Genomic DNA, 20,771 nt, shown 5'->3' on the forward strand with positions numbered 1-20,771 from the left:
AAGACTGAAAAAACCTCCCCTGGACAGTTTAATTTAATGGGATATGTGGGAAAGAAGAGGCTCAGTATATAAGAACTTGGGCTTGAATTCTAAAGACCTTTGACTTCTGGCTGACCACTTTGTCTTTGGGTGAGATTCAACAACTCTGAGCCTGTCTTGATTTTCCCTGCTGATAATAGTACTTGATGTGGTCAGTTGTGTCTGACTATTCGCAACCCCGTGGACTGTAGCCTGCTAAGTTCCTCTGCCCATAGATTCTCCAGGCAAGAATACTAGAGTGGGTTGCATCTCCTGCTCCAGGGGATCTTCCTGACCCAGGGATCAAACCCATGTCTCTTGCGTCTCCGCATTGGCAGGTGGATTCTAATGCCACCCGGGAAGCCCAGTAGTACCTGATAGGGATATTTTAAAGGTGAATTGGAATGTATACAAAGCAACTAGTCAGTACTCAAAAAATGAAAATTATTATTTCTATGAGGACTAGATGAAGGAATTTAATGCAATGAGGATGAAAGCTCTCTTGAAAAATATAAATGGATGGTCAAGAATGAAATTACTCAGTGGGACCTTAAAGAACAGAAGTAGGCCAAAGGGATAAAAGTTACATGGAAATAGATTTGGACACACTGTCAGGTAAACTGAATTTTTACAAAAAGGGACTGCTCATGAATATTGGAATACCAGTTTTTTATTGTCTAATTGTAGGATACCTGTTTTAGCTTCTGCTTTACCAAGCCATATTTATTGCAAAATCAGAATCTAATTCTTACCTTTCCCCTCTCTCCCACTCCCCACACCCCGTTTATTTAAGGTTGTTAAGAATTTGTTGTTTGTAGCCAAAGTCTTGTATTTATTGGAACCTGATTCTGGGGACAAGCAAGGGGACATAAAAGAAGACATGGAAGAACAGGAAGTTTTAGGTGATGAAATGGCTGAAGAGGGTATGGAAGAACACAAGGCGTGTGCAGATGAGAAAGAAGAGCACAGCAGGCCAGCCACACTGCTCTGGCTGATCCAGAAATTGTCCCGGATCGCGAAAGTGGAAGCTGCGTATTCACCTAGAAACCCCTTAAAGGTGTGGTACATAAGCAAAATGGCTGACAGTAGTCTTTTTTTTGTAATAACACTAGCTATCCTCCCAAGTCCCTAAAACCTTTTGAACCTACAACTGTAGCATAACATCTGCCCCTAAATAGACCTTGTTTTCTAAGTTAACTCTGTAGCTACAAGTACAAAAGAAAAATGATCTGTACTTTCAGAGAACATGCATCTTTAAATTTCTCGGAGCCATAGCAATGGACCTTGGAAGAGACAAGGTGAAGCCGTACCTCCCAGTGATCATAGCGCCTTTGTTCCGGGAACTGAACAGCACCTATTCAGAGCAGGGTAATTCTGCGTCGTCTTCTACATGTTAAAATATCTATCTTCTCTCCTGAATGCTTCTTTCTTCTTTTCTGTCCTCCCTTTCTGCCAGAGTTTAAGAAAGAAAACTTGCTAGGTATCAAGGCAACAGCAAACAAATAAAACATATTTGTGTTATTTTTTACTATCTTCTGTATGCTTTTTTGTGTCTAAGAGTCAAGGTTTCTCTCCTAAAGGATGATGTTTTTTTAACTCCCAAGTTGGGGCGGTTTTAAACCTCACAGTGCTATGAACAATACTGAACAAATGTCACTATAAGTCTGTTAAGAATTATAAGGCAAAACTATCAAATAGTTTTTACTTCAGATGTTCTCATTTTTCCTAGTATATTTTCTTGCTTGGTTCATTTGGTACCTTTCCCTCAGTGATCCTTAAGTTCTCTCTCTTGGTAACAGGACTAGTGGAAATTCGGGATTGGAAAGCAAGGGAGTAAAGTGAATGTTAAGAGTTTTAAAATATTAATAAATGAAGTAAATGTCAAAACAGGAGCTATCTTATTCCTACAACCGTGAGAGTTTTTTAGAGTAGGTCAGGTTGGCTTTGGCTCTCAACCAGCACTTATATTGAGCGCCAAATATTTGCCAAGCACTGGTGGTTAAAAGGAGTCTTTGATCCCCATCCCCCCACCCCCCAAAAAAGAGGTTACAGCCAGAGCCAAGCCTCTGTGACCCATGAATTAGAGAGGACCTAGAGATACATGCTTACCTTTCTTTGCCCCCATCTGCACAGACCTGAGCAGGTTAATAAAGATAACACACAACATCTGTCCAGTTCTCAAATTACTTATATGTCTTCTGAGCCAGGATCCCCGTGGGAAAGTGCTTCATGGTCTCTGATCTCTGGCCGCATCCTTGATGAGGAGGTGCCATGGAATGCTGTGTCCAGCACCTCTGCTTATTCTCTCAGGAACTCAGAAACAAAGAGACTAGTTTTCAGATCAGTGTTTAATGCTGAAGTAATAAAAGCGATCATGCCTTGGGAATTTAAATTCTGCATGTTAATTTTGTGCATATTCAAATATGTCCTTTCCTATGCATTCCTAATTGTTACTCTGTGTATCATTAGATCCTTCACTGAAGAATCTATCCCAGGAAATCATAGAATTACTGAAAAAGCTGGTTGGGCTCGAGAGCTTCTCATTAGCCTTTGCCTCTGTACAGAAACAGGCTACTGAGAAAAGGGCACTCCGGAAAAAGAGAAAGGCTTTGGAGGTAGGCTTGCTGCTTCAAATTGACCTGTTCATTGGGCTGAACTGTTTTTAACCAGGCGTGTGTGCATGTGTGTGTCATACTTACCCAGGGAAGAAAGAGGAATTGGCTATGTTTGAGAGGTGGGACTTTATAGCTGGGGCTCCATATTTTGTGATGTTCAAAAATGATTCATTTCTGCATTTGAATTTCATTGGTTTAACATTTACTTTAAAAGTAATAAAAAATTTCTATTCTTTTTTCAAGTTTGTAACTAATCCTGATATTGCTGCCAAGAAAAAGCTGAAGAAACACAAAAATAAAAGTGAAGCAAAGAAGAGAAAGATTGAGTTCCTGCGTCCAGGCTATAAGGCCAAGAGACAAAAGAGCCACAGCCTGAAAGATTTAGCAATGGTGGAGTAAAGTGCTCCCTGTGCTGTGTCCGAACTTACCTGGAAACATGAACTTTCTGGTGTACCTGCTGGTCCACAATCAGAGCAGGTTTTATTATTTAATTTAAACTTTGGCATAGATTGTATATTATACAGTTTAATATAATTCATGTTTGTTTTTAATTAAAATATTTCATACTACTACTGTATCTTCACTGTCTAAAAAGCATTTGACACTAAAGAGTTTAAAATGTAGTTTTCTTTTATTAAAAATACACATTAAAATAGCAAGACAGCAGGTAGAAGAAGTTAGTAAATCAAGCAGATTTGCAAAATTATAAAATTTTACATAGCTATTTATAAAGATACATATACCCATTTGAATGCAGAGTTCCAAAGAATAGCAAGGAGAGAAGACTAGAGCTCTCTTCAAGAAAATTAGAGATACCAAGGGAACATTTCATGCAAAGATGGGGACAATAAAGGGCAGAAATGGTATGGATCTAACAGAAGCAGAAGATATTAAGAAGAGCTGGCAAGAATACACAGAAGAACTATACAAAAAAGATCTTCATGACCCAGATAACCATGATGGTGTGATCACTCACCTAGAGCCAGACATCCTGGAATGCAAAGTCAAGTGGGCCTTAGGAAGCATCACTACAAACAAAGCTAGTGGAGGTAATGGAATTCCAGCTGAGCTATTTACAATCCTAAAAGATGATTCTGTGAAAGTGCTGCACTCAACATGCCAGCAAATTTGGAAAACTCAGCAGTGGCCATAGGACTGGAAAAGGTCAGTTTTCATTCCAGTCAGTCCCAAAGAATGCTCAAACTACCACACAGTTGCACTCATCTCACACACTAGCAAAGTATTGCTCAAAATCGTCCAAGCCAGGCTTTAACAGTACGTGAACCGTGAACTTCCAGATGTTCAAGCTGGATTTAGAAAAGGCAGAGGAACCAGAGATCAAATAGCCAACATCCATTAGATCATAGAAAAAGCAATAAACATCTGCTTTATTGATTAATCCAAAGGCTTTGACTATGTGTAGGTCACAACAAACTGGAAAATTCAAGAGATGGGAATACCAGACCACCTGCCTCTTGAGAAATCTGTATGCAGGTCGAGAAGCAACAGTTAGAACCAGACATGGAACAACAGACTGGTTCAAAATTGGGCAAGGAGTATGTCAAGGCTGTGTATCGTCACCCTACTTATTTAACTGATATACAGAGTACATCATGAGAAATGCTGGGCTGGATGAGGCACAAGCTAGAATCAAGATTGCTGGGAGAAATACCAATAACCTCAGATATGTAGATGACACCACTCTTACGGCAGAAAGCAGAGAGGAACTGAAGGGCTTCCTGATGAAAGTGAAAGAGGAGAGTGAAGAAACTGGCTTAAAAGTCAACATTAAAAAAACCAAGATCATGGCATCTTGTCCCATCACTTCATGACAAATAGATAGCGAAACAATGGAAACAGTGACAGACGGGAGCTCCAAAATCACTACAGATGATAGCAGCCATGAAATTAAAAAGATACTTGCTCCCTGGAAGAGAAGCTGTGATCAACCTAGACAGCATATTAAAAAGCAGAGACATTACTTTGCCAACAGAGGTCTGTCTTGTCAAAGCTATGGTTTTTCCACTAGTCATGTATGGATGTGAGAGTTGGACTATAAAGAAAGCTGAGTGCCCAAGAATTGATGCTTTTGATCTGTGGTGTTGGAGCAAGACTCTTGAGAGTCCCTTGGACTGCAAGAAGATCCAGCCAGTCCATCCTAAAGGAAATCGGTCTTGTATATTCTTTGAAAGGACTCATGTTGAAGCTGAAACTCCAGTACTTTGGCCACCTGATGCAAAGAACTGACTTACTTGAAAAGACCCTGATGCTGGGAAAGACTGAAGGCAGGAGGAGAAGGGGAGGACAGGGTGAGATGGTTGGATGGCATCACCAACTCAATGGACATGAATGTGAGCAAGCTCTTGGAGTTGGTGATGGACAGGGAAGCCTGGAGCAAAGAGCTGGATACAACTGAGCGACTGCTGAACTGAACACTTGAGCATTAAGAAAGACCTGCACAAATGGAGAAGTTCACATTCATGGGTAGTAAGATTTAGTATCATAAGTTGCTGGTTCTTCCCCAGTTGGAAACCTATAGTTAAATACAAATCTGAGCAAAATCCCAAAGGAGTTCCTCATATTATCCCAACAAGCTGATTCTAAAATTTATATGGAAGATAGTAAATCGAAAATAGCCATGATACTCAAAAAAGGAGAAGAGCGTAAGGGCCTTGTCCTGTCAGAGAATGAAAAATAAGACAAAAAGTGCTATCTAGAGAGGGATGATGTGAGAAAAGAACTTCTACTTAGAAGATGACACACCCGGGATGTGGTATGTACCATATACTGATACAGGATTAACAGCACCCAGGCTATATAACAAATACCAAAAACCAACAAAGATGATACAGTTGAAAAAGTGGCAAAAGATAGAAATCAGCATTGCAAAGGAAACGCAAGTGGCCCTTATCCCAGTTACCAAATATGGCTGTAACAGGCTGTAACCAGTACTTGTGTACTGGTTTTTCCCATGATCCAGCAGATGTTGGCAATTTGATCTCTAGTTCCTCTGCCTTTTCTAAAACCAGCTTGAACATCAGGGAAGTTCTCGATTCACATATTGCTGAAGCCTAGCTTGGAGAATTTTGAGCATTATTTTACTAGCATGTGAGATCAGTGCAATTGTTTGGTAGTTTGAGCATTCTTTGACATTGCCTTTCTTTGGGATTGGAATGAAAACTGACCTTTTCCAGTCCTGTGGCCACTGCTGAGTTTTCCAAATTTGCTGGCATATTGAGTGCAGCACTTTCACAGCATCAACTTTCAGGATTTGAAATAGCTCAACTGGAAATTGCCAACATCCGCTGGATCATGGAAAAAGCAAGAGAATTCCAGAAAAACATCTATTTCTGCTTAACTATGCCAAAGCCTTTGACTGTGTGGATCACAATAAACTGTGGAAAATTCTGAGAGATGGGAATACCAGACCACCTGACCTGCCTCAAGTATGCAGGTCTGGAAGCAACAGTTAGAACTGGACATGGAACAACAGACTGGTTCCAAATAGGAAAAGGAGTACGTCAAGGCTGTATATTGTCACCCTGCTTATTTAACTTATATGCAGAGAACATCATGAGAAATGCTGGTCTGGAAGAAACACAAGCTGGAATCAAGATTGCTGGGAGAAACATCAATAACCTCAGATACGCAAATGACACCACCCTTATGGCAGAAAGTGAAGAGGAGCTAAAAAGCCTCTTGATGAAAGTGAAAGAGGAGTGGAAAAGTTGGCTTAAAGCTCAACATTCAGAAAATGAAGATCATGGCATCTGGTCCCATCCCTTCATGAGAAATAGATGGGCAAACAGTGGAAACAGTATCAGACTTTATTTTTGGGGGCTCCAAAATCACTGCAGATGGTGATTGCAGCCACGAAATTAAAAGACGCTGACTCCTTGGAAGAAAAGTTATGACCAACCTAGATAGCATATTCAAAAGCAGAGACATTACTTGGCCGACTAAGGTCCATCTAGTCAAGGTTATGGTTTTTCCTGTGGTCATGTAGGGATGTGAGAGTTGGACTGTGAACAAGGCTGAGCGCCAAAGAATTGATGCTTTTGAACTGTGGTATTGGAGAAGACTCTTGAGAGTCCCTTGGAGTGCAGGGAGATCCAACCAGTCCATTCTGAAGGAGATCAGCCCTGGGATTTCTTTGGAAGAGTGATGCTGAAGCTGAAACTTCAGTACTTTGGCCACTTCATGCAAAGAGCTGACTCATTGGAAAAGACTCTGATGCTGGGAGGGATTGGGGGCAGGGGGAGAAGGGGACAACAGAGGATGAGATGGCTGGATGGCATCACGGCCTCGATGGACCTGAGTCTGAGTGAACTCCGGGAGTTGGTCATGGACAGTGAGGCTTGGCGTGCTGCAATTCATGCGGTGGCAAAGAGTCGGACACGACTGAGCGACTGAACTGAACTGTGTACTGGTTAGTAAGTCACTGTCTTGAGACCAGCTCGTGGTGACACTCATGAACTTCAAAACCGCCACCTTGGCTGTAGAAGTCCCTAGACACCACTGTCTCACCACACCAGAAATTAAAGGACTAAAACCTGTACTAGTAGGGTTTTGGTATCAGCTATGTCCTTTTTTTGAGTCACTCCTGTATTAACCTTGTTAATAATTAGGGAAATACAGATTAACATGTGTGTGAAACTCTATTTTGAACCCTTCATATTAACAAGGCTGACAATACCAAATGTGGGGAAGCGTGGAGGAAGAAAGGGAACTTTCTTATAAAATACTATGGAAAACAGTATGGCATTATGTTGTTCAACCATATGTTATCTTTTGCCTCTCTACACTTGATGTATTAAACAGAAGCAATATTCTTTAGTATCCAATACATTTGGAAGGGTAGGGGGAGGAAAAATCCTACACTTTACATTTTATTTAATTTATTTAAGTCTTTCTAACAGCTTCCTAAAACTCATTATTTTACAGATAAGGAATCTCATCTCAGGTTAAATAATCTACCTAAAGGTGACACAGGTTGAATGTGGCAGAGTCAAGATTAAACCTGGGACTGAACGCCCATGCTCTTTATGGTGACAGGGTTAGAATATTACAGCATATGGCATAGGAATCAAATGTTCAAACATTCATGAACTTCACAATTTGTGTTGTGATGTAGTTTGTATCTCAAACAGGAGTTCTCACACTTCCAAGGTGTTTGTAATATCCCTAAAGGATAAACATGGGGCATCCTGGAAAGCAGACCCAATTCTAAGTGATTTAAAGTGCAGGTATTTGCTTTTATAGAAAGTTTACAAATCAAAAGTTATTAATACTAAAGGCAAAGTCAGGAAAAATAAATATCTCAAGTATATTGAGCACGGCTTTGTTTTAATCAATATTTAATCATTCTAATCAGTATTTAATCAATATTTATTCCAGTAAATATTTATTGAGAGCCCAGTACCAAGTATGTGCCAGGTGCACCATGCTAGATGCAAGGGATTCTAACAGTAAATACGGTATGGTCCCTGCCCTCAAGGAGCTTACAGTTCCACAATTTAAAGTGCATCTCAGGTACTCTGATAATAGAATTCCACTCTCAATTTCTCTTTCTAAATTTGATCACATGACACAGCACAACTACTAAACAGAATTATAAAACAGAATGTTAGCGCTAAAAGAAACCTTTGATATTATTTGTACAAAAAGAAAAACCAAACAGAAACTGATGGAGTGGCCCTTTGTGCCTAGAACTCATATGCTCTGATTTCAAGTTTAGTGCTTTTCAGGCTTCTCATGAAACAAGACTCAGTAGATTTTTATAAATATAAACATTCAACCTCCTGTAACGTACAGCTGTTTCCTGCTAGACAAGGACCTTCTCATTTATACCAGGTTAATGTCAGTGTATGCTCTATTTATCCCATCCTATTCTTTGTGGCAAACCAGAGGGATCAGGATCATCCAAGTGCAGGCCTTTGCTACCAAGGCTATTTGTCAGGCAGCATTTGCCTGCCAAGGTTGTACCTCCCCATACTTCTATTTTCACAGTGTTCCTGAACCACTGGGGAGTGCTTATCCATTTAGGTACAAGTTTAACACTAGATATGTGCCACTGACCAGAAAGGGACCCAAGTATGAAGTGCTGATGTACTAGTTTCCTAGCTGACAGACATACAGCCTACCATTTTAAACCATGAACATATTCTGAGGTGCCATAATGTGCCAGGCACCATACTGGACATTAGGGATATGAATATGAAAAAGACAGTTTGCTCATCAGGAGTGCCTTGCAAACTATGACACGATGTCAGTTATATACTGTTAGTACTTTGGGGTACAATGGGAACATATGCTCCTGGAAGAAGGCCTGAAAAAAATTGCTCCCAATTTTAGTAATTACTAAGGTCTCTATTTACTTCTGTCTCACTGTAGACTGGGTTGTTTGTAAAGTTCCTTTAAAAAGTCCATTAGGAAATAATTGTTTTTGATAGTCTAGCAGCAGTAAGTCTAATTTTTTAAATCAGGAATACTTAGTTTCTCTCCCTCTAGAATCAGTAAGATTTTGACTTTTCACCATTCAAAGTCACATGTTCAATTACAGGTAGATAGAAGGAACCAAAGACAGTAAAAAACATCCTTTACAATGCTTCTCAAAATAAGTCTTGTTTTCAAAAAATTTCCTTTAATATGAAATTCTGTTTAATGTGTTGTGAATTTGATCAAATATAACCATTGAGGACTATTTCTACTACCTCTACTAGTATGGAAAAATTTATAGACATTATTTTGAATGCACTATGTCTACTTCTATTAGCTTAATTTTACATAAGGAATTAAGTTGTGTTGTCAATGTTGGCACTTCCAGGAATTTATAGTATAGTTCATGGGACAAGCTTCTGACCCTGAAATCTCACTGTAAGATCCCCTTGCAGGTGACTTTAGTCAAGCCAGTCTATCAGCATTTTGGGCCCATGTCCATAAAAATGAAGATGCAAAAATGATGTCCTAGCTACATGGCAGGATTCCTGTACAAATTGACTGAGTAGGTCCAAATCTGAAAAAAATTCCTAAACAACTATAAATAGTATAAAATAATAATTACAGATAAGTCAGTGAAGTTAGCCACCAAAATAATTATTTCATGCCTATAACCAAAAGCTTTTAAACGAAACAGCTTAGATAAAGTGGTCATTAAGCAAATGAAGACTATAATTACCCACGCTAAGTTCTTGGCCTTCTCTATTGAGCCTAATCTTTGGAAAAACCTAATTCATTTTAGAGGGAAAAATCTGAGTTAAGATATTCATTAGTGTTAATACAAACAAGATGCAACCACTAATTTAAAAATCGGAGGGTTTTTTTCCTCATTAAGAGTACATTCTTTAATAGGACTGTATCTGAATAATAGGACTGCATACAAATAGAATATATACCTTAACACAAGATAACAAGGAAGGAATATTTTACATTATATAGGGCAGACATTCAGTTGGTTCAATCATGATGAGTTACCCTTCCAACCAAATACTTAGTTTTAATATGTATTACAAATGTTCCAGTCAGTTCGGTATATGCTGACAATCAGACAGCTTTAACATTTAGTAGTGTGGAGCACACTTAACTGTTTCCAAAGGGATATGTGATGTGGTCTTCGTTTCAGAGGAGCAAAAGTGACTGAATTACTGTCTGCTCTTTAATGTTTCAACTAACCTGTGAAGAGAAAATGAACAGTTTCATAAAATAAACTTCAAATTTTCAGGTATAGAGAATGACCATTTATAATATAAATTTCATACTGAAGATGAATTCCAAAGCACTTTAAATGATGAAGGTTAAGATGGTTATATTAGAAGAATGAAGTTATGGACTCAGTTTCCACAAGGGTGTATTTTAGCTCTCACTTTGTCTATGCTTTGAATGAAAAATCAAAAACAACCAAATAGCTACTTTCCAGGCTGCTACCTTCTATAGCCAGGTCAGATGTAGATAATTCAGAGATGAAAACTAGCCTCAGTTCTCAAGGAGATGATAATTTAATGAGCAGATGCACAAACCAACTACAAGACAGTGTAACAAGTACTATTATATCACTGATCTCTGACAAGGACATCTGTGTGTGTGGTAAGGCAGTGGGCCTGGAGGTAGAAAGACTCTTGAGAAGCAGAGAGCCTCAACCTAAGTCCTGAAGGATAAGAAACTGGAGGGTGAGCTGAGTAAAGGAAAAAGCTATTAATATAGCAGAGAGGTGGTTTACCTAACTATAATTAGTATGTGTGGCTAAAACAAAAGCAGATATACATGAAAACGAGTGGAAGAAAAAGGTGGAGGAACTTAATATGATAAAATGCAAAGTAATCTGATTTCATCCTTAAGACCAAAGGGAAATTACAAATGCTTGTACACACAAATCCACAAATGGCTTCTGGAAACATACTTACCATTCCATTGCCTCATCAAGGCCAGTGCCTTTGGTTGCTGAAGTTTTGAATATTTGCCATTTTCGGTCCTTCAAGGCAGGTAACCCAAGTGAATTTGCCATTTCTGAGGGAGTCATTGCCTGTTCCATGTCCTGCTTATTTGCAAACACCACTAAAATGGCTTTTCTCAGCTCTTCTTCCTAAGTAAAATAAAAAAATACTCTCTAATCAATTTGCTCCTGAGTTTAGGAAGAAATGTCAAAACAAAAATCTTATTTTAAAAGCATATCTCCTAACTCCTTTTTATATTTCTTTACTCCATTTAGAAGTTTTGTGTACAAAGGTAAAACAAATTGGTTTTGTGTCTGTAAGTTTTAATATAATAGTCCTGATTCAACCTCCATGTGTACTTTATATCACTAATAAATAAATATTGATTGAATTAATTAAAAGTTAATTCCTAAAGAATGAATACAACTTTTAGTTTTCTATGGAGATAGATTACACAAGTCAAATCCTAATACTACAAAAAACCTAACAACAATCCAATACAATTTGAGAACTGGGAACTGAAGTTAATAATCCATTTCTTTTATGCCATACTTCATATAATAAAAGTTTATTATACCATGTGAATTACAGCTAAATAAAGCTTATATTTTAAAAATATGTTATAGCTGAGGCATTTAACCAGTCCCTTAAAATTCCTTATACTTTGAATTTGGTCTAAGAAGCTTTTATGATAAATGTGATGCTATGTTGTTAAAAAAAAAAATTTGGCAAAACTTTAAAACTTTAGGTTGAAATTTATAAATTGGAAGCTACTGAGAAGTTAATCATCCAAGAACTCAGAAGTCCAAAATATTCTAAGTTTTGGTTCTAACTAGGAATCAAGTTGCCTGGAACTTAAACATTCAATAATTGAGTAATTCAGAATCATAGTTTTAGTGGGAAAAGGAAACCTATACATCTAATTTTCTCAAGCAAAGGCAATTTCATTATTAAGTTAATCATTAGTACATTTGAGAAGCTTATTTAACAATTTTAAAATCTTTTAGATGACTACTTAATGCACCCTCTAAATTCAGTTAGCTTATCAGTATCTTACAAACCTCAGTGAATATAATGTATTGGGTTCTTCGTTAAGAGCTGTGATACACTTCCACACATCAGGGGTACAAGGTAAAGGCAAAGAACTTTACACTTTAGGGTGGGAAGCTTACATATGTAAACAAATGTTTCAAATAAGGGAAAGAAATGGTAAATAGTTACAAAGAATAAAGTAAGATAAAGGGTTAGAATATAACTGAGACCTCCTTTCTGAGGAAGAAACATGTGAGATAAAACATGTCAAGAAGGCAGCCACACAAAGATTTGGGGAAAGAGAATTCCAAGCAGGAGAAGCAAGTGCAAAACCCTAAACCAGGTGTCAGGTACACAAACTCACTGAGCAAAGAAAAGAAATATTGGTATGGCTGAAGTACTGTAAACACAGGAAAGAGTGAAAAAATGATAAAGCTGGGAGAGGTAAACAGGGGCCAGAATTGTGCCAGAAATCCATTCTGAACTTCAATGTTTCTGAAACAAATATACTTTATTATTTATATACTTATATAATAAATCTGCTTCCATATGCTAATTTATACAACCAGAAATGAAGACATTAAAAAAAACAATCACTTCACAGAAGTGACGTAGAATAGTCACTTCAGTTTAGAAAGAGTTTACCTCTGAATTTTCTGGAAATTAAGGAATTTTATTTAAAGGAAGTTACAGGACTGGAATTTTTTTTTGTCTTCAACTCTTCCCAACAGTATTTTTGGAATAGAAAGTAATTTGCATAAAAGAAAATGATACTACAGACATGGGTGTGGGGGAGACCCCTGTTTCCCTTTTACTTATTTCTGCATGTGATAATAAATAATAAAAAGAGCAAGCAAATATAAATGACTTACCCACATTTTAATAAAGTTTTCTTACCTCCAACATGGCAACTAATTCTGATTTGGAAATGCCAATTCGGTCTCGGTCACAACTGTCAACTACATAAATGACTGCATCTGTGTTTGAATAATAACATCTCCAGTATGGCCTAAAGAAAATTCAGAAAGGGAGAATATATTATTTGAAAGATGAAACAGATAGGTTAATTTATATGCTAGGACTTGGCTATGGTGGGGTGAAGGGTGTTACTTGCCAATCCTTTCGCACCCATATCAGTATCAATGCCATGATGATTGTTTCTGATGGACATGTATCATATCCCTCAGATGGGAATGGGTAGAAAGAATATTGATAAAACATAGGATCAAGGAGCTTCAGAATAAGTTTAGACTACAGGCTGAAAGAAGAATTTATAAAATCACTAAATGTACTGATGAAAAAATGTTTCATGCAGACCTGATCACTGTATCTTATAAATCTTTAGCTAGAAACTCCTTAAGAGAAATGGGTTCTTTAAAAATAATTTTAGTAACAGACTTTAAATTGATCACTGAAGACAAGAAGTAGAAATGGCTAAAATTAACAAATGAATCCAAAGTGGTTCAAGAAATAAAATGAGTTAAAAGGCAGCAAAGTGCTTGGGGAATGCATCTAGTCCTAAATAGTGGGCCCAAAAGGTATTTTCATGAAATCCAAAACAGTCTGTCTCACAGAGGAAGGGACTGACAAGTATTAACTAGAGGATTCTTTTTATTTAAAAACTACTGAAGTAATCAGGTCTTGAGACTTTCATGGAAAAAATTTTCATCTAAATGATATAGGAAAAACTGACTTCTGTAGATTTTAATTATTTTCAGTTAAAAATCTTTAATTTTCAGATTTTAATTGAGAGAATAAGGTGGTTTTACCTCATTTTAAACTAGGTAGCTCCCACTGCATTACAAAAGAAGACGTATTTTGGTTTATTGCTGTTAACCCTAAAAGAGCAATAAAGATCCCAATACTACAAAATGGTCTGGCCTTTATACCATACCTGATGCTTGTCTGTCCTCCCAAATCCCAGACTTGGAATTTAAGGTTCTTGTATGTTACTGTCTCAACATTAAATCCAATGGCTGGAAGAGAAAGCAAATTAATAGTATATGTAGACTAATACCTTCTGTCTTCAAAGTGTGCAGTCTGAGTTTCAGCAATTAGTGGTAATTGCTGAATCACATTATTAGTTCAAATATTATTCCATTTACGACAGTATGCTGTGCTATACATACACACACACACCACCCTCCCCCAATAAGCAAGATCAACCCCACTTTCAGGGTATGTAAGAACCCCCAGCCACCTCTGCAATTAAGATAATTTGCTCAATGGAAATCCTATTATGTTAAACGCTGGCATACAAAAGTGTTCAGAAAGTTATACTTAGAAAGGACAGCTGTAAACGTATTACAAAAAATGGAATTTTGGTATATAGCAAATAGGATAAAGCCTAGATTCTAAACTTCAGTAAGGCACAGCAATGGCTGTATACCTCTTTATGGAAGCTGAGTTCGCTAAGGCAGGGAATTTCACAGACCCTCTGAAGACTTCCTCAAGAGCTCATCCACAGTAAGGTCACAGCTAGATGGTCAAAAGGGAAGAGTCTCAACCCCTTTCCCTGCCATCCTTCTTAGGTGGAGCTTGGCATCACATGCCTAAAGCAAGATACTATTACTTTCAATGAAAGGAATCCAGAGGAGCTGGAGAAGATGCTGAAAAAACTTAGAAGCTATACATATGAAAATTACTAAGATTTTATAAACTTAAAAAAAATCAAAGTAAAATGTAACTTACAGCTATAATTGGACAATTAATTTTTTAGATTTAAGTTTATACTGGTAAACGATGCTTAAGAGTATATATGGCAAGTATAAAAAAATTACTATAGCACATCTTGAGCGAAAAAGTAAAAAGCAAGTTCATGATGTCTCCCTTAGAATTAGGTAGCAGTGTAATCACCATCTTCAACCTCAATTACAAATGTTGTTTATTTGCAGAAAAGAACATGGTATAAACCACATTTGCTAAAATGCAATCCACTGAGCTGTGGGTACCACAGCGGCCACCATGACTCAACTGCAGCACAGATGGGAGATTTGAGAACCAAAAACCAAAGAAACTGAAATTTCTTGAACGCGGTAGCAAGAAGTAACAGATGACATGGTCCGAAAAGTTCTTTTGTAAAAGCTAGACTTTTCTTTTTTAATCTGGAAGTTTAAATAGTACTAAATAGAAATACCTTGAGTGACGGAGTAACTTAAAGACATTCTTGAACAAACTCTACGAACTATTAAACTTAGTCTAAGTATACTAATGATCAGAGTAAAAAAATGAAAATAGTATAAGTAACAGAACAGTCTTCTTATGTAGTAAATTAGTACTACTAAAGAATATTTTTCTAAGATATCAATTGATTTAAAGGTGTTACTTTTCTTGATATTTTTAAGTTCCAGATTAATTCAACACTCAGTCTCTTCAACTCAGATCTTTAAAAATAATCAATAGGATACCAAAAAAAAAAACAACAACCTAATCTTAATCAAATAATAACAAGTACAGAAAAAAAAAACACTGCACATGTAATAGTATAACTTAGTATCGACATACTGATAATTCTTTACTCAGAATTACGAATTATTTTATATACTTGATTCATTTTCCCTATTCATTGGCTTTATTTTCAAAGCGAATGAATATTTATTATCTTCATTTTATCAATAAAGATACTGGCTCTCAATGATATTATGTGGCTTAACTCTACCCAACTTTTAAAACAGCTCTAAACAGCAGAACCCAGCCATGGACAGGGGCTCATAAATTACACCAAGCTGTCCATAAATTTATGAAAAAAAATGTTATCAATATTATGCTCATAGAAGCCTACAAATCTTATTAATTACATTACATATGTATTCAGAAATAAAGTTTTTTTCAATGGAAAACAAAAGCCCCTATCCTATAATTAGTTTATCATACCAACACTTACTAGGAATAGTAGTCACGACTTCTCCAACCTGTAATCTGTACAAAATTGTAGTTTTTCCTGCTCCATCTAATCCCAAAATTAAAATCCTCATTTCCCGAGTTCCAAACAGACTGGAAAAAATGCTTGAGAAAAAGCCACCTTAGAAAATAACAAAAATGTATTTCAATATCATTTCAAGAACTAGATCCACAAAACATTTAATCTTGTTCTTTAAAAGCTATACTAAATTCAATAACATTGTAGTATTTTCCTCCATTCATAGGAACATTGCTTCCAATGAAATACATCATTCAACATCAAACTAGTAATTACTGATTGTTACGATGTCCTGGATACTACGTTAGGCAGGCTCAGAAGATATAGGCAAAAAATAAGAGAAATATGACTCCCCTCATGTAGCTCACTTTCTAAACAAGAGAATATGGGTAGCTTAACATGATATCCTCATTACCCCTAGAAATTAAAGGGCAAATTAGAATGATAGTGGGACAATGAAATCCTTGAACATGAAAAGCAATTATTATTGTTGTACAACAATAGTACCATAAGTACCTTCAATCACTGAGAATTCTCCATAAGGAATGTAACTTGCAAAGAAATTGAGACAGAAGCCAAAAATAACAAAAATTATTTTTGATGAAAACATTTTAAAAATTAGTAATAAAGCTACATTCAACATATCATGAACTATTACCAGGAGGCTTCCTATACACAAGGTATTGCGTAATATAAAAGCACTTGTGAACAGAGAATAGAATGGTGGTTACCAGATGCTGGAAGAGTGGGGAAAATCAGACTGTTAGTCAAAGGGTATACACTTTCATTAGAAGATACGTTCTGGAGATCTAATGAACATCATGGTAACTATATTTAATTAATAACATATTGTACCCTTGAAATTTGCTAAGACAGCAGATCTCAAAGTGTTCTCATCACAGGCACAAAAGGGTAACTGTAAGGTGATGGACGTGTTAATCTGCTTGAATGTGGTAATTATTTCACAATGTATATATATATCAAAATATCATGCTGTACACCGTAAATATACGCAATTTTTGTCATTCATACCTCAATACAGCTGAAAAAAAGTTAAAATTTAAAATCATCCTCTGTGTCAGCAGGGCCTCCCAGTAATAGACTAAATTGTTGATGTGTGTTTAAATAAAATAACCCCTAAGAGTGACGGAGGTGGAAATTCAGAATCTTTATTATTTCTACAATCAAACAAGATGCTCTTTTAAAATAAGTTCTTTCTTTAATGATTACCCCTCCCCACCCAATAAAAGCACTCTGGCCCTTTCTTACCAAAAGACATTTGAAAAGATTAGAAAAAAGTTACACTGACAATATAAAAAAGCTGACAACAGAAACGATGGTCACAAACAACACCTGGTTATTTTACAAAGAAATGACAAAATTTTAAACTACAAGTCTGGAAAAATGAATCCACCATGGGCTAGAGAACCCTGACAGTTTGTAACAGAAGCAGTGTGACTTGACAAAATCCTTTCTTACAGGTTAAAAAGAGGCAGTAGGAAAAAAACTTAAAGGGTTATGCAAAAAGACAAGGCAGTGCTTCTGATGTTTCAGAGCAAGATGGAAACTCCCCAGAAAATAGCTGAGGTATTTAAATAACCCAAAGAATTTGCATCACTTGGAGAGTTGTGAACAAGTTAAAAAATCTGCACCTTCATTTGGGCTCCATTGGGGAGCGAAGCTCTATCTGATGCTTTTGACGACAATGTAGCTCTCTCAATTAGCACTCCAAAAATTGGGTTTAAAACGTCATCACTGACCAGTAATACCTTCCCTGCCCACTTCCCCCGCCATATTCCTCTCTTACAGAAAAAGTTACAGGCAAGCAGATAAATGCCGTGTTGGCAATAAAACATTACGAGCAACACCTTTTGGATTTTAAACTGACGCTGTCCCAGCGACCAGGGAGAGAGTATCAAGCTGCCACTACAAGGTCAGAGCTCATCTTTCACCCAAGAAACCTTAGCGAACTTGCGACTGACATGTTGCCAAGCTTCGCAGACCAACTCCGTCCAGCAAGCGGCGCTGGGTCCGAGGAGGTAAGGGAAAAGTTCACCGACCCACGGTGACCCACCCCTGACGCCGCGGGGAGACAAGAAGCGAAGGTTCGAGGCAGAGTCCACGCACACTAGTGAAGAGCCAAGGTGACCGAAGTCCTCAGCAACCAGCTCCCTGAGACGCTGGCTGGGATTCCCAGGCCTGCCCCTCTGTTCCTCCTCTCCCCAACCTCAGCCCCCTCGGCCTCGGCCTCTCAGTGCGCCCAGGCTCCCTTCTCAGATCTCTCACCCATGATGAACCGCCTGTCCGCCCTCGTCCACTGTCAGAGACCGGCCCCGACCTCGGCAGCGACTCCTATTCGAGTCTCGGCGCCGCCACCTCCCCTCGCCTAGGCCTGCGCTCCGGCACCGGCTCGGACTCTTGGCTCCCAGACAGTTTCTTTGGAAGCTTGGTCAGCCAGCAACTTCCACGTCGGACCTCCCGGCAGGGGCGGGAGCGAGGGCCGCCGCGACTGCGCGCTGGAAACCGAGGCCTGAGCGTCCGCGTCGTCGCTTTCGACGCAATCCCCGGCAAACATGCTGTAGATATTGCGGGAGTCACGAGAGGGAAAAAAAGATTCAAGGACTCCGAGTTGCTCTTGCTTCTGTTTTCTTGGACAAGAAGTGATTCCGAAGTAGAGAAATTAGAATTTTCATTTTAACTTCTGACACCCAGAAGTGACGAATCCGCCAACCAGGAATGCGCGTCGGGCCTGGATGCGGCTGTCTGACTGGGCGCGGGCGCAGGTTGCGGCGTCGCAGAAATTCCTGGTCCAGAAGCACCCTGCGGAGTTTACCTGATTTTCCCCGGTTCCTTTCTCGGATCAGGAAATAGAACTACATAGTAATGATAGGAAGAGCCCTGCGCCACCATTGCGGAGCAGCCTTACAGTGAGGCGGCTATTGAGATTTTCGGCGTCGCAGTGGTCTGTAGGGTCAGCGTTAGGGCCCCTCCTTTCTTCCACCTGTACCTTTCCTGATACTAAAGTCATTACTCTAGGAGAGGTATGTATTTTTAGGGCACCGTCATTTTTCAAAATGCAGTCCTTGTTAATATTTTATTATCCTGTTAATATGTTAATATCCTTGTTAATATTGACCTGGTATTGCAGTCCCTGCTTACTACAAAGGAACATTTGAGGAAGCGGAAGTATAGTAGCACGATAGAATTAAAGCTAGATACTTAGATTGTAAGTCAGTGGAATTTTATTCTTGAGACAAGCGTGTAGAGTTGACGTGACCTCTTTCAAATCTTTGCTCAGATTTTATTTAAAATTGCAACCTACCCTACATCCCCCTTATCCTGATTTTTAATAGAACTTACCAGTTAACAATTTACTTATATTATGCTTATCTGTCTACTTTCTCTCCCTAGACTGTTACATCTATGAATGCAAGTATTTTTTATTTTGTTTGCTCTTTTGTTCTTATAATTGGGCACTAAACAAATAGCTGTTGAGAGAATGTATTGAATTACAAGTTTTTAAGACCAATTACATAAGCATTAGTTAAGTTAAAACATATGCAACATTATCAAATTTGTTTCCTAAAATAGGCATATGTAAACCACCTGTCCTAATTTGATGAGGCCAAACCGTCTTCTAGAAAGTTATGTTTGAAGAGAAACCACCAGATGGTGGTATTGCCTCAGGCCAATTCTCAGCGGAATGAGATCAGTTGGTCTAATTGATTTAATCCCTTTCAAATGTTATGGTACAATAATAATATGTTAAATTTTAAAATGTGAACGCTTTAATATAGTCCAAGCAAGGAAAACAATTCCAAAATTCTTTTGACTGTAAAGCCACAATTAGATGGAGTAAGTTTAAAATTTTAAAGCTAGAAGGAACTTCAATTCCACCTATCTCAGTCACAGATGAAGAAGTGGAAAAGAGCTAAGCGATAGAGCTAGGACATCTACTGTGATCATTTCACTCCAGACCTAAAGTAACTACATTATGATGCCTTCTGTAACTGTACGTTTGGTAAATTGATTTGCAAACTACCATACTGTAGTTTTCTGTAGTTTCCGAAGTTAGAAACTTAAGATTTAAGTGTGTTCCATTGCTAGTGAAAGTTACATTCTTTGCTTACATTTTATTCCAAGCAGAATAAATTCCAAGCAGAATGAAGCAGAACCTATGAAATATAATAAATATAAAAGTATAGTAAATATAAGCTTCAGAAGGGCTTTTCACACTATGCATTTATAATTGTTTTTTAAACTAAGCAACATTTTGAAATCATAACTAGATGTGTGATTTTCACACATGTGTTACATCTCAGATGTTTCTTTGCAATAATATGTACTTTGTCAGAGAATTTCTCGTTAGACTATGTGGTCTTTAATTGAGAAATCATTCACATACAGTAGTATCATTTTTTAAGTATTCAATTCAGTGGTTTTTCATATATTCATGAAGTTTGCAGCTATTACCACTATCAAATCCCAGAATATTTTCATCACCCCAAACAGAAATTCTATACCCATTAAGCAATAACTCCCCCACTGCTCCCCCCAAGGAAACTGCCCTAGTTGCTTCCCTCAAACCAACATTTGAGGGTTCTTATTTCACCACTTCCTCACCAACACTTTTTTTTTTTACTTTTAACTTATAGCCATTCTATAGGTATGGAATGATATCTCATTGTGGATTTGATTTGAATTTTCCTGGTGACTAGTGATGTTAAACATCTTTTCATGTGCTTATTGGCTATGTGT

General features: G+C 37.8%; 2 protein-coding genes across 2 annotated transcripts in view; one reads left to right on the forward strand and one right to left on the reverse strand.

Annotated features, from left to right (window-relative positions):
* Positions 1–3,065, forward strand: part of UTP20 (UTP20 small subunit processome component) — an 86,300-nt gene extending 83,235 nt beyond the window's left edge. The window contains 4 exon segments of the mRNA XM_068969726.1: positions 812–1,075; positions 1,260–1,386; positions 2,488–2,633; positions 2,877–3,065. Coding sequence (XP_068825827.1) covers positions 812–1,075; positions 1,260–1,386; positions 2,488–2,633; positions 2,877–3,032 — 693 coding nt within the window. The 3' untranslated portion in view covers positions 3,033–3,065.
* A 4,919-nt stretch (positions 3,066–7,984) lies between these two features.
* Positions 7,985–18,497, reverse strand: ARL1 (ARF like GTPase 1). The gene is made up of 6 exons (XM_068969727.1): positions 18,300–18,497; positions 15,978–16,115; positions 13,989–14,070; positions 12,992–13,103; positions 11,033–11,211; positions 7,985–10,304 (listed from the first exon to the last, which is right to left on the reverse strand). The coding sequence occupies exons 1-6, from the start codon at positions 18,301–18,303 to the stop codon at positions 10,274–10,276; spliced, it is 546 nt and encodes a 181-aa protein (XP_068825828.1). The 5' UTR covers positions 18,304–18,497; the 3' UTR covers positions 7,985–10,273.
* Positions 18,498–20,771: the final 2,274 nt, after the last annotated feature.

The sequence above is a fragment of the Capricornis sumatraensis genome, chromosome 4 (genome assembly GCF_032405125.1).
Source record: "Capricornis sumatraensis isolate serow.1 chromosome 4, serow.2, whole genome shotgun sequence".
Lineage (NCBI taxonomy): Eukaryota > Metazoa > Chordata > Mammalia > Artiodactyla > Bovidae > Capricornis > Capricornis sumatraensis.

What these genes read in the sequence shown, in the direction of transcription:
- ARL1 (XM_068969727.1), bottom strand. An exon ending in AATTAGTTGCCATGTTGGAG is followed by an intron (nt 11,212 to 12,991) that starts GTAAGAAAACTT and finishes TATTTTACTTAG; the next exon opens with GAAGAAGAGCTGAGAAAAGC. An exon ending in CTTGATGAGGCAATGGAATG is followed by an intron (nt 10,305 to 11,032) that starts GTAAGTATGTTT and finishes TTCTCTTCACAG; the next exon opens with GTTAGTTGAAACATTAAAGA.